The sequence below is a fragment of the Nelumbo nucifera genome, chromosome 4 (assembly GCF_055504915.1).
Source record: "Nelumbo nucifera cultivar China Antique chromosome 4, China Antique-T2T, whole genome shotgun sequence".
Classification (NCBI taxonomy): domain Eukaryota; kingdom Viridiplantae; phylum Streptophyta; class Magnoliopsida; order Proteales; family Nelumbonaceae; genus Nelumbo; species Nelumbo nucifera.
In genome coordinates, this window is record NC_142652.1 from 16,489,861 (window position 1) to 16,502,932 (window position 13,072).

The 13,072-nt window shown below is 33.5% G+C and overlaps 1 protein-coding gene across 2 annotated transcripts; it reads left to right on the top strand.

Annotated features, from left to right (window-relative positions):
- Positions 1-2,399: 2,399 nt before the first annotated feature.
- Positions 2,400-9,994, top strand: LOC104598159 (uncharacterized). 2 transcript variants are annotated; one of them, XR_735319.3, is made up of 3 exons: positions 2,406-3,341; positions 9,318-9,459; positions 9,634-9,994. XR_735319.3 is itself a non-coding variant. In XM_088902419.1 (2 exons), the coding sequence occupies exons 1-2, from the start codon at positions 3,031-3,033 to the stop codon at positions 9,725-9,727; spliced, it is 405 nt and encodes a 134-aa protein (XP_088758545.1). In that variant the 5' UTR covers positions 2,400-3,030; the 3' UTR covers positions 9,728-9,994. The 2 variants fall into 2 exon arrangements, 1 of the variants encoding a protein (XP_088758545.1); XM_088902419.1 differs by lacking the exon at positions 9,318-9,459 and having other exon boundaries at positions 2,400-3,341.
- The last annotated feature ends 3,078 nt before the right edge of the window (positions 9,995-13,072 follow it).

The window sequence follows — 13,072 nt, forward strand, 5'->3', positions numbered from 1 at the left end:
ATACCCATAATACTTAAACCTGAGCGAAGGTGGGAACCGATCCCATCTCTGCTGCGCTACAACCAGCCAAAGACCTTACCAATATAGCTAGCCAATTGCAGTGTTTAATTAGATTCCCACTTGTTCTTGGTAACCTTGATAAAATACACCTTTGTTGATAAGCTTGATTAGAGTTGAAATATTAAAACCTTAATGTCCTTAAATTAAAATAAAATCAAACCATAGATTAGTGACCTCAATGGGGTAAATTTCCATTTTCCAACACAATGTGGGAATCTTATGTGTGGATTAGGAGAGTGAATGGCCAACCAATCAGAGGTTCCACCATTAAATCAGCTACATGGCACTAAAACAAAGTAAAAGTAAGTTGTGCAAGGAATCTTCTTTTGTGCTTTTTCAGTTAATACATTAAAGTAAATAAATATACTTTATTATTCCCATAAGTCTTATACTAGTGCATAGCTTATGACATGACTATACCAAGTTAGTAATATTATAAAATTAAAACATTGGAATGGCACATTCCATGCCTATAAAAGGATAACTAGAGGAGTTGTCATCAATTTGGAATTATATAAATATATTATATATTTAGGGGAGCAAATGCAATTTGGGCGGGCTCAGGTGGGGGAATTTGTTGAAATTTGAATGTACCTAGTCTGGCACGTGGTCAGTGTAAAATTTTCAAATCGGATATTTTTAATTTCCTTGTATAGGAATAATTTGGCAAATCCCTAACTTTTCCCTAGCTTAAGTACTCTTCAGACTAGTCATTTCCATTCTATCTCAACCAAGTTGAAATCAGCCCCCCACAAGATAGTTTCCCACAATATCCTCATAGAGGGGTGGTCACGAGCAGAGCTTTCTACAAGCTATTTGAGCTCGGTTCGGCTTGATTTTAATCAGGCTTCGAACCCAATTTATAGACTTGTTTACTAATCAAGCCAAGCTCGAGCCTAATAAAGCTTAGCTCGTAAGGCTTACAAGCCGACTCGAATATCTACATATATACATACATACATACATACATACATACATACATACATACATACATACATACATACATACATACATACATACATACAATAATAATAATAATAATAATAATAATAATAATGAATATATAATAAAAATATTATATATAATATTTTTATTTTTATATATAATAATCATTAATTATTATAATTCTTAATTTTTTGAATATCAAATAAATTTTTTAATATATAATTTTTATAAAACATTTTTCTCAAGTTGAGTACAAACTTACGAGCTTTTGACTCGAATCAAGCTCAAGCTCAAGCCTAATACTACCTTGGCGAGCTGAGCTTGAATAGCTATTCGGCTCGGCTCAGTTCGAATCCACCCCTAGTTCCACATCACATCCCTATCATATATTGGAAACATCTCCCAATGATATCTCATCATTTTTATACTTATCATCAACAAATGTTTCTAATACACGACGGAAATATGCTATGGGACGTTGTGGGAAACTATCTTCATGGGGCTGATTTGAGCTCATCTCAACTATGGTCCAAAGCAAATTTTAAAGTGTCGATTTATTTGATAAATTGATAAGTTTTTTCATGTGACCTCTTTTATTGGTTAAGGCCAATGAAATAGCCTACCTCAAAGAATAGGCATGGAATGAAAATAGCCTATTTCATTGGCCTTAACCAATAAAAGAGGTCACATGAAAAAACCTGTCAATTTACCAAATAAAAGAGATAAACCTATCAATCCTTTGAGATGGGTTATTTATTGGTGCATATACATATATATATATATATATTATATTATATATATTGATATGTTTTAATATTTTGAAGCTTGGTTCAAAGCATCGACACATGTAATATTTGTGTTAAGTATTTCAAAAGTAAATGCATTAGGAGGAATTCTAATGTTTAAAGGTTATGTTTGATTTGAAAGAAAAGGTAAGAAAATAAATGACCAATGCATAGTTTTCCTTTAAAAGCACTGTTGGACCCACCTTTGTCTGAAGCGTGCTCGCGAGGCAGCTCGGCTGCAATGATGCTTGATAGAAGTACCTGTCGAAAGGACACGTGGCACGTATCAAACTCGTGAAATAAACTCTACCGAGTCGTTTGGTCAACAGATCCGACGGTAGGCAGCACTCCTTGCTAGAGACGCGTCTCCAAATTCTTTGCTTCCCAAGCCATGTGTCCTCAAATTCCACGTATCTGTATTCTGTAACCGCCATCAGCATCAGCAGATTTTACAGCGGCACTCATCAAATTACAAACTGGTAATTTACCGTTGTAGGCATCATTAATTATTTACCGTTAGATTAATGATAGAAGAGTTCGGAAGTTCGTAAGTAGTATGATATCGTCACACGTTGGAAACACCTTAAAATTAAATTATCCTCGGCGAGACGCGAGAGGGAAAGGGAAGGAGAGGGTTTCGTCATGTCTGTTGTTGGTATAAAAAGGACGGCACTCGTGTTCGTCACCTGCGTTATCTAGAGGTCCTGAAATCCTCTGAGAGACGGAAGAAACTCATCTACACTATCGCTCTGGAAACCCTAACTCCATATCCTACCTAGTCCTCCATTTTCTCTCGGAAAAAAACTCATCTACACTATCGCTCTTAGAGACGGCCTCTGAATCTCTAGCTTTCTTTACCGGCTTTGGTAGCTCCGGGGAGAACTCTAATTTTCTCTCGGTTTCTTTTGATTCATTTGTTTCGAAACCCTAATTTCTTCATCAGAACTCTGGTATTTTTTCTTTTTTTTGGCGACACCGAGTGTGGTGAGGTTACAAGGTTACCGAGTCCTTCTTAGGTGTTTTTTGCCCCAGTTTGTTGAGCCCTATTTATTTTCTGTAGGAAAATCTAATTGGTTTAGACGTTTCTCTGTAACCCTAGTCTTGAATCCTTAATTTGCAAGGCTAGAGATTTGTTATCTTAGTTTCAATCTGGCAATTAGAACTGCTGCTTCTAGTCTTCGGAGGCCTTTGCTCCAATACACAATAACACAACTGTGGCTTGTTTGAGATCGGGCTAGAAATGGTTGGAGGTGGGAGCAGGATGGGCGATGGGCCCTTGGGGATAAGCAATGCGAACGTTTTCGCTGCTCTCGAAAGCCTTAGGAGAAAGAAGAAATCTGACAAGGAGCATGGGTCGTCGAAGAGCAAGGGATCTTCCAAAAACCGGGCCAAGGAACCTGAACCCCAGGTTTACTGGACGCCGGCGCCTCTGACGGTGAAATCTAGGGCCGATGTTGATGATGATGACGACGATTACTATGCAACAACAGCTCCGCCTAGTGCTTGGGGTTCAACACAACCACAACAAAGGATACTTCAGCTCCCGTTGAGGTGTGTAGTTCGATCAACTCTACCTTTCTGTTTCCTTCCAGAGATATGCTTTTTGGGCGATGTTTAATTCAGTATTACTGTTGTGATGGGGGTACATTATTGATTCATTTTCTGTTCAAACAGTCACTCTTTGATCTCAAAAAACTTATGTCAAGATTTTTCTTCAGCCTTGTCTCCAAATTCTTGTCTGTTTACAATATGCAATGCTAATATCTGATTTGGATATGTATGTTTTAATGCAAGTAATTATCCCGTATCTATGTGGTGGTTTTTCATGCTGTTAACGGACGTTCACTTGTTTATTCTTCTATAAATGTTGTTCCTAGAAATGATTTTGATATCCAATACTGATTTGAATTCAATATTGATATTTCTGATATGAATGGAAAAAATTGATGTTTGTGATCATTATATCTCTGAAGAAGGCTGTTTTCTTGTTTGCATACGTCAGTTGTAAGTGCTGGATGAATCCACTTCTAATGAATACGTATCTTTAACGCATTTCACTATTTCCTACTCTGATCCGATATGCATAGTGTGATTTAAGTGTATCAAAATACTAAGACTCTAAACCACAAGAGACTGAATGTGTTTAGAGTCAGAATCCAACGCTTGTCCAAGAGTCTGGCTTGGCAAGATGAGAAAACATAGACTCACGAAAATAGTTCATATATGATATATCATCAAAGTAGTTCACTTCTTTACTAATCAAGCAGAAGAAAATAGTTTTTTTTTTTTTTTTCTGAATTCTGACATTGTATGCCTGGAAAAAATGTTGACTTTGTTACTAAGCAACATTTGATATAAAAAATTATAGTAATCTTGAACATTATCTGTTCGTTTATGTCAAATAAAAATGGAATGTTACGTTGAAGCGTCATTGAGAAAGGATTATTGGACTCTGATGCATGTCTGTCATGGGTATGCCATCTATTTAGTTACATCCATGCAACAATGGTGCAATCGTGCATATTTGTTTTTTCCTACATTTGTGGGATGATATTTGTGTTCCTGTGCTTATTTGGCATGTGATCCCAGCAAATGCAGTCTTGATGCAATGCATATACATAATAGTTGTTTTACTGTTCAATGAGGTTAATGAATCATAAATGAGGGGAACTTATTGATAAAAAATAAATGAGGGGAATTAATAAGTTTTGCAAGTTGTCTAATTTATTAAGGGTAAAGTCCGTAATTATACTTTGTTAATAATAAAAAGTACAGAATTATATTGAAAATATTCCCAACCGCAATGTAAAAGTTGCACAATCATAAGCTCACAAGTTGTCCACTGTTATGGAGTTCTACATGGAGATTAACCTCTTTTATTTGCATTACTAAATTCCTTGAAGGTAGATGACACAGACACTAGGGAGTACTAGTTTTTCCTACCACTTAGAAGCTATCATGTCTTCAAAAGTCACCGATTTTCTTTTATTCATTTCCTGCATTTTAGCAAATAACTAAGTAAAAAATGCTGTGTATCTTTATTTGGTGCCAAAACACTCTTAGACACCTATATAAGAAAATAAAATAGTGAATTATTTAACAGCTTTCTAAAATTGGTTAGCTCTCATCAAGGCGAGTGGTTTTTCACCCTTTTTAATAGATATCAATCCAAGCAGTCTATGATGTGCATTTCACTTTGATGACATTAGAGTAGTAAATTTTAGAAGTTGAGTTCTCTTGCAAGTTGCAAGTTGCAAGTTGCAAGTATTTACCGTACTGAATAGCTTTTTATAACTAGAATTTTTAGTAGTTAATTAAAAAATGTTAGTTTGATGACATTTTATTCTTCCAATGGATCATGATACATTGGGTGAATTTGTTTGGCCAAAATTTTAGAAACTCATCCCAAATTTTTGGCATTTCACGCAAAACTTAGTTTATCTGAATTTTCAGTTCTATAGGATCCATACGGGGTTGTGTTCTAAGAGATATTTATATTGTCTCTTATTTGGCTATGAATATCAGAGATCCCTTGTGTGCCAGGCTCCTGATTACCATAAACTTGTAGTCCTACATGGTTTGTTGTGAACTTTAATACTGTTTGTGAGTGGAGTTGATCAATTACTCAATTTCAAATATGGAAAAATTCATAATTAGTTCATTGATAAATCATTGTAAGTGGGAAGCCAAGACAACGTGTTCAAAAATGAGTGGCGGGAATGTAGACATTGAGATGGATAAGTGGGAAAACTAGAAAATATAAGGTTAGAAATGAGTTTTTCTCAATGAATCTAGGAGTAGTTTCAATAGGTAATAAAAGGAGGGAAAGTAGAATAAGAAGGTTTGTTATGTGCAAAGAAGACCATCTACAAAATCAGTAATAAGTGGTTTGTTACAAGTTCTAGGGGCTAGAAGAGCTAGGGATAAGGACATGGGTTGAAGTATAGAGAAATCATTTAAGGGCATACAATGACAATTAATAATTGTCACTATACACAACTCATTCCGATATGACATCTCTAGGAGCACCAACACATGGACCAATGAAAAGTTTTCATCAGGTTTCAACATATTAAACGGGCCATGGGTGTGATTTCTTCTAGAGGATAGTCTATAGGTTTCCAAAGCTGCTGCCCAACCTCAAACTAGGAGTTGAACAAGACAGCAGTTCTCTTATCCAAGGTTGAAGTTACAAAACTGGAAATTGAAAGAGATAGTAGCTCTCTCATCCAATCTCCAAGGCTGCCGCCCAACCTCGAGTGCTAGACAAAAGGATTTGAAAGTGGAAAATCGATGTTTCTCCTCTCTGCTTTTTTAGAGAACAGTCTTAAAGGCTTAATGCATACAATTGAAACCAAAAAGAGTTGCTTATAATGAGCACCGCTTGAACTCTATCTCTCTCCAACACCATAAACACCAAAGATCTCTAACAACAATATCAAGAAAGTTGAGCCAAACATATTTGATATTAGAAATTTTGTTGAATCCAAACAACAAATATCCAAAATTGACTTGATGAACTACTAGCTACAAAATCCTAATTTTTTAAGATGTTCAACAACCTTTGCTGATTAGGACTTTGATAAGCATGCCATTTTCATACTTTTCAATTAATGTGGAATACAATAATTAGAAGATTTTGTAATGGTTCTCTTAACAATTTAATATCAAGTTTAATGAACATAAAACAAACTTAACCGTTAATACATCTCAATAAGAACATGTTAATTAACATGAAATAAATTTTTTCGATTGGAGTAGTGACCCAACCTACATCAACACAACTTCAATACATATCAATAAGAGCATCAACAGCTAAAGCATTTTCAATATATTCAACGATTTAATATCAAAGCATGTAATAAACTTAACTATCAAATTGCAAATTTATTCGAGTTGTTCACTTGATTAACGGGTCAAGGTTAACAATTGTTCTATTATTAAAATTTGAAATCATAAAAGACTTATAGGTATGTAGTGCAATACCTTAATGGCCCATTAACTATATATGAAATTTTATTGGAAGTCTCTAGTTTAAAGCAACATTTCATTTGTGGGAAGAATAGGTGGATTTTTTCATGTTCCATTTTTTTTGTTGCAAATGGGAAAATAGTGGAAAAATCAACCTTAGTTTAATAATTAATTAATACTAAATTATTAAATAATTAATACTAAATTATTAAATAATTAATTGATTAATACTAGATTCATAACCCATAAATTATTAATTATTTAATAACATATTAAAAAAATAATTTAATAAAACACTAATGAGTATCATAAAATAAAATATTAATGAAAAATAATCAATAAAAATTTAATAATTAAATAATTATTTTATAATTAATAATTTATCAATAAATAATATTCAAATATTAAAGTTATTAATTAAGTCATGGGTATTTATAAATTATAAGATTAATAATAACTTGAAAACAAAAAAAAATGTAAAACGTTATTTGATTGAAATAATAAACTAACTAATTATGGATTTTAAATAATTAATATCTAATTAAGAATTTAATACGGAATAGTACAAATGTTAATATGAACAAGTTAATAATTAACAAAAAATGGTTACTAATGAATTAACTAAAAAATTAATGAATAAATAAATAAGGATTTATTATTAACCTAATTATTCACTCAATAAATTAAATACTAAAAAAATAAATAATTAAATATAATTAATACTAAACATATCATTATTAATTAATTCATAGTAAATATTAATAAAATAAATTTTAAAATATTAATTCTTAATGAATAACTAATTAGATAGTTATGAATGTTAACTGTTAAAATTATTTTATTAAACCTTAATCATTAATAATTAATAATAATAAAAACATTACTAATAAATTAATTAAAAATTGCTATTAGGGTTGATTTTTCCACTATTTTCCCATTTGCAACAAAAAAATGGAACATGAAAAAATCCACCTATTTTCCCTTTCCCACCCCACTAAAATCTTCCCACAAATGAAATGTTGCTTTAAACCAGAGACTTCCAATGAAATTTCATCTATGGTTAATGGGTCATTAAGGTACCTATAAGTCTTTTATGATTTCAAATTTTAATAATAGAAAAATGGTTAACCTTGACCAGTTAATCAAGTGAACAACTCGAATAAATTTGCAATTTGATAGTTAAGTTTATTACATGCTTTGATATTAAATCGTTGAATATATTGAAAAATGCTTTAGTTGTTGATGCTCTTATTGATATGTGATGAACTTGTGTTGATGTAGGTTGGGTCACTATTCCAATCGAAAAAGTTTATTTCATGTTAATTAACATGTTCTTATTGAGATGTATTAACGTAGTTTGTATTCTACATTAATTGAGAAGTATGAAAATGACATGCTTATCAAAGTCCTAATAAGCAAAGGTTGTTGAACATCTTAAAAAAATTAGGATTTTGTAGCTAGTAGTTCATCAAGTCAATTTTGGATATTTGTTGTTTGAATTCAACAAAATTTCTAGTATCAAATATGTTTGGCTCAACTTTCTTGATCTTGTTGAGCGACATCCTTAGAGATTTTTGGTGTTTATGGTGTTGGAGAGATATAGAGTTCAAGCGGTGCTCATTATAAGCAACTCCTTTTGGTTTCAATTGTATGCATTAAGCCTTTAAGACTGTTCTCTAAAAAAGCAGAGAGGAGAAACATCGATTTTCCACTTTCAAATCCTTTTGTCTAGCACACTCGAGGTTGGGCGGCAGCCTTAGAGATGGGATGAGAGAGCTACTATCTCCTTTAATTCCCAGTTTTGTAACTTCAACCTTGGATAAGAGAACTGCTGTCTTGTTCAACTCCTAGTTTGAGGTTGGGTAGCAGCCTTGGAAACCTATAGACTATCCTCTAGAAGAAATCACACCCATGGCCCGTTTAATATGTTGAAACCTGATGAAAACTTTTCATTGGTCCAATTGTCATATCGGATTGTGTTGTGTATGGAGACAATTATTAATTGTCATTATATATATATAGTGAGCATTAAAGGACCCCTTGGACATGGTTGTAGAGGCTTAAGGGACCCCCTTGGACATGAACATGTGACTTATTTCCCTTTTTATATGTATTTGATGACAATGTAGGACATGTGTTTTAAGAGAGTTTTGTGGCTTATTTTGGTCCTAATTGGTCTTACAAATCAGGACGCTTTTCCCTTCCTACTACGACCTAGATTGTTTTAGTTGCACGAATGAAAAAAAGGCTGGTTGAATGTAACTCCTGGGTGCTCTAAAATTGTGAAGGGAATCAAAGAGGGAATGTGGAATTTGTCTCCTGATGTAATGACTGCAAATTGTCATCATTTATGCACACCTTGTATTATTATTATTTAACCCTATACAGTATGATACATATTTGATGCTTCCAACCTTGATTGGAGAGTTGACATTGGCAATGTTGGACATGTTTTTTCATGGGCCACACCTTATCTCTAGGGTGAAACTTGCTTACCAACATTTCTCTTACTAGAATACATATCTTTTAGTATTTTCATTCTATATTCACTTGCAGGTTTAATTTCTCCTGCTATATCCATGAAGCCTAAACAAACAGAGGTTTAGTGTCCTTGAACGGATTCTTGAGGTTTTTACTGTCTTTCCTTGAAGCGGATGGTGGCGGGTGGCGGCTCTGATGAACAAATGGCTAGAAGAAGGTGATGAACAGTGTTTTTGCCCTTTATTGATATTATTTTTAAAAAAAGTTAACCCATTTTAATTTTTTTTTTAAATATATTACTTTTGTTGATATTAAACCCCAAAAGTTGCCCTTGTATGCTATTACGCCTAATACTATCTAACCTTGCTTCTGTTTGAACTCAACCTGACAGGATTGACGAAAACATGGATGACACACTAGCAAATGTGGAAGGGGCACAAGGAGCGCTGCTCAAGTATCTCATCCAACCGGTGGCTGATGATTAAGATAATCTTTGTATTGATTGTTGTACATAATATCATTTATAGCCACTACACCGTCAAGTGATCAAGTCTCATCCAACATTTCAAAAATTATATTTGCAGTTTTGCACTGCCTTGTTGTACATAACATCATAAACTATGATTGTGTGTATATACAATGAAGTCTACCATTATTCTTCCCTTACATTTTCTCCGGTATGTTGCTGCTAGGATGACATGTCTTCCCTTACAAGTCTACCATTTGTTCTCATTGTAGTTTCATTTGAGTGTTATCTGGTCTACTTCTGTCTTAGTCTTTTACTTTGTTTCATCTTTTATTTTACTTGATCCATACTGCAAACAATCGAACCCATGTTGAAACTCAAAACTAAAATAAACCAGAATTTGCACTCAGTAGTCAATTTGTTTACAAACATGGAAATGGGATCGCACTGCAAACTAACAAATAACAAGAAAGGACTGGTGTGGGTTCAACTTCCTTAATGTCTTAAGATTCCTCTTAAGAGGAGTGTTGAAGAGAAACAAACAGGCCCACACATGAATATAATTTTCAAAAGATTTGGCACATGACCCGACAGGGATTTTGGTTTTGTATCAGGTTCGAGTCTGAAAAGAACTGATCCGAACATTACCAACTAAGATATTTACCACTATTAATTATTCAATTTTCATTTTTAAAGAACTGATATTTAGCCATCAGTGTTTATAGAATATAGGCTTTGGTTCCACCAAATGGGCTTAAATTATTCCTAAATTTTAGAAAATGGACTTATACACCCGACAGTTTGCCAAATCCTTTAAAATGCCTTTACATTCTAACAATTGACTAATTGTATCAAAATTGTCACATTCCATCGGCACGTGATTGTTGTAACTTTTTAAAACCCAATTTTCTCCGTTCACATGTGATTGCGCGTGACATTGATTAGGGTTTTCTTTTGGATTGATTCGATACCACATAAATCATACTAAATCTGAGCCAAATTCATGTATTGTTCTGCTGAGGCTCCACTATTTCTAATCTATATCTATATAACAAGAGGTAAGCCGAGAGGTGAAGTTTGCATCACCCAGAAAGAAACAAATGGTCCATTTCGTGCCACATAATTCCTTTATCATTAAAATCCCAAACATCTTCTTAACCTTTATCACCCCAATCCCCAGTTTTTAGTGTCTTTTAACACCCTTTGTTAGACTAGGTTTTGCTTACTTTTTGCATAAGTCTAGCATTAAAAGGTCAGACATGAAGTTTACAAAGAATCAAAGCCAAAAGTGAATTACAAATTCAGAGATTCATATTCAATCTTCTTACCAGACTAATCAAACTTTGCTATCAAGGTTTCCATACTTACAGGGATTAACCCATGCTCTAATCTTGGTGGTTTTTCCTAGGTGCAACCAAGAGACAACATAGAAAACAATGTGCATTTTGGAAGGTTTACAAACTAGTCTAAGCCAACCAGAAAACAACTGTTAAAAGATAGCTAAAATTATCTCTAGAAAATTCAACAATTAAGGCATCCAATCTATATCTTTTCCAAGCTTCAGACACTCCATGATCTAAGAATAAAAAACAACACTAAAAACCATTTTTTTTTTTACATTTAATCATCTTTGAATTCTTTCCTCACGCATCCATAGGAATTTGATAATCATCAAATATCTAGCAAGTTATTAATATAGTAGTTTTTTGTTCCTTAGCCATCTAACTTCACATGTCTATCTAGGTGATATATTTCTTTTCCAAGTTTAAAACTATTAAGAAATTTGGATCCATAAAGAATGAATGGTGTATTTAGCTAAACTGTTAGTACTGTGAGCATAACCATGAATCATAGATAAATTTGCATTCCTTGTATTTGCAATCATATTGTAAGAACCTACACCCATGCTCTAGATATTATTTTAGCTATTTTTGACCAATTTTCAAGAATCTACACCCAACTATTTGTTATAACTTCATGTGGACCAAACTAGATTAGATTTTAGACATCTTTACTGATTTTCAAGGGGAAAATTTCTAAGCCATTCGACTGCATGGTGCAGTAGGATAACTAGGGGTGCAAATGGATCGGATCATGATCTGATTTGATCTTATTTGGTCGAATTCGATTCACCCCTATTCGGATATTCAGATCGGATAATATGATCCAACCAGAAAGTGGATCAGATTAGGATCATCCCCTATCCGATCCGGTATATATTATATATTTATAAATATACATATATGTGTTATTTATTTATTTTTTATATAAAAATATGTATATATGATGAAAATAATTAAAAATAATTGTATTTTTTTATTTTTAATTTATTTAAATTAGTATATATATACATATTTTTTTATTTTTATTTTAATAATTTATTAATTTTTAAAGAAAACAAGTCGGATCATATTAGATCCGAAGATTCGACTTATCGATAGGATTCAGATTCAAATCGAGTCCAATAAAATCCAATTGGGTCTTCAGATTGGATCTAATCTGACATGAACAATGTTGGATTGGATTTGAACATACCATGAATATATCCATTTGCATCCCTAGTCTATTCTTGGAACTTCTTTTGATAGGTTGAGTTCAATCAGGGTACCGCGAGCTTCAAAAGCATTCAAAATCCAAAAAAAAATAGTAATAATAAGTCATTGTCCAGGGAAGAAGGAGAGGAGGAGAAGGTGAAGAAGGAGAAGAATAAGAATAAGAAAAAAAGGTGCTTACCACTTGTTGATTTTTTTTCTACTGATTGATTCTACGGCATTAAACGTCTATTGCAAAGGGAAATCACCAATGGTCTTCTCACTCGTCATGGTTTGGCTCGAATATGAGAGAAAGGGGGGGGGGGGAGAGTTGAAATGAGACCCGATCTCACGACATGTCTTGGTTGTACATTGGGAACATCTAAATCCTCCAAAATGAGGAGCAGATCGCATCTAAATCATCCATAATGAGGTTTTCCATTTTTTCTGTCTTTTAGTGTTTGGTTCAACCGGATGGATTGAAGTTAACGGCAAAAACCCGCTATTTTGAGGTTAGTCTGAAGGAGTCAACATGCATGCCTCCTATTGGAGGGTCCATTCTTCTTGTGAATCGACAAGTTCACTAGATTTGAGCTCACCCCATACAGTTAGTGGAGTTACAACTTACAAGGAAAACCCGAAAAAGCATATGATAGTGATCCTTTTTACCTTCCACATTCAAGCTTCAATTATTGTTCTAAGGTGATGTGACACATCCACAATCACAAATCTTATGTAAGTTAACATTTGTGCCCCACAAAGCATGCCCCAAAATTGCCCCACATGAACATCTCAGCATGCATTGGGAACATCTCCCCTACTTGTCATTAGGA

Excerpts from the sequence above, each read along its gene's own strand:
- LOC104598159 (XM_088902419.1), top strand. The coding sequence starts at position 3,031 with ATGGTTGGAGGTGGGAGCAGGATGGGCGATGGGCCCTTGGGGATAAGC. Across the intron at positions 3,342-9,633 it reads ATACTTCAGCTCCCGTTGAG|GATTGACGAAAACATGGATG; the intron begins GTGTGTAGTTCG and ends TCAACCTGACAG.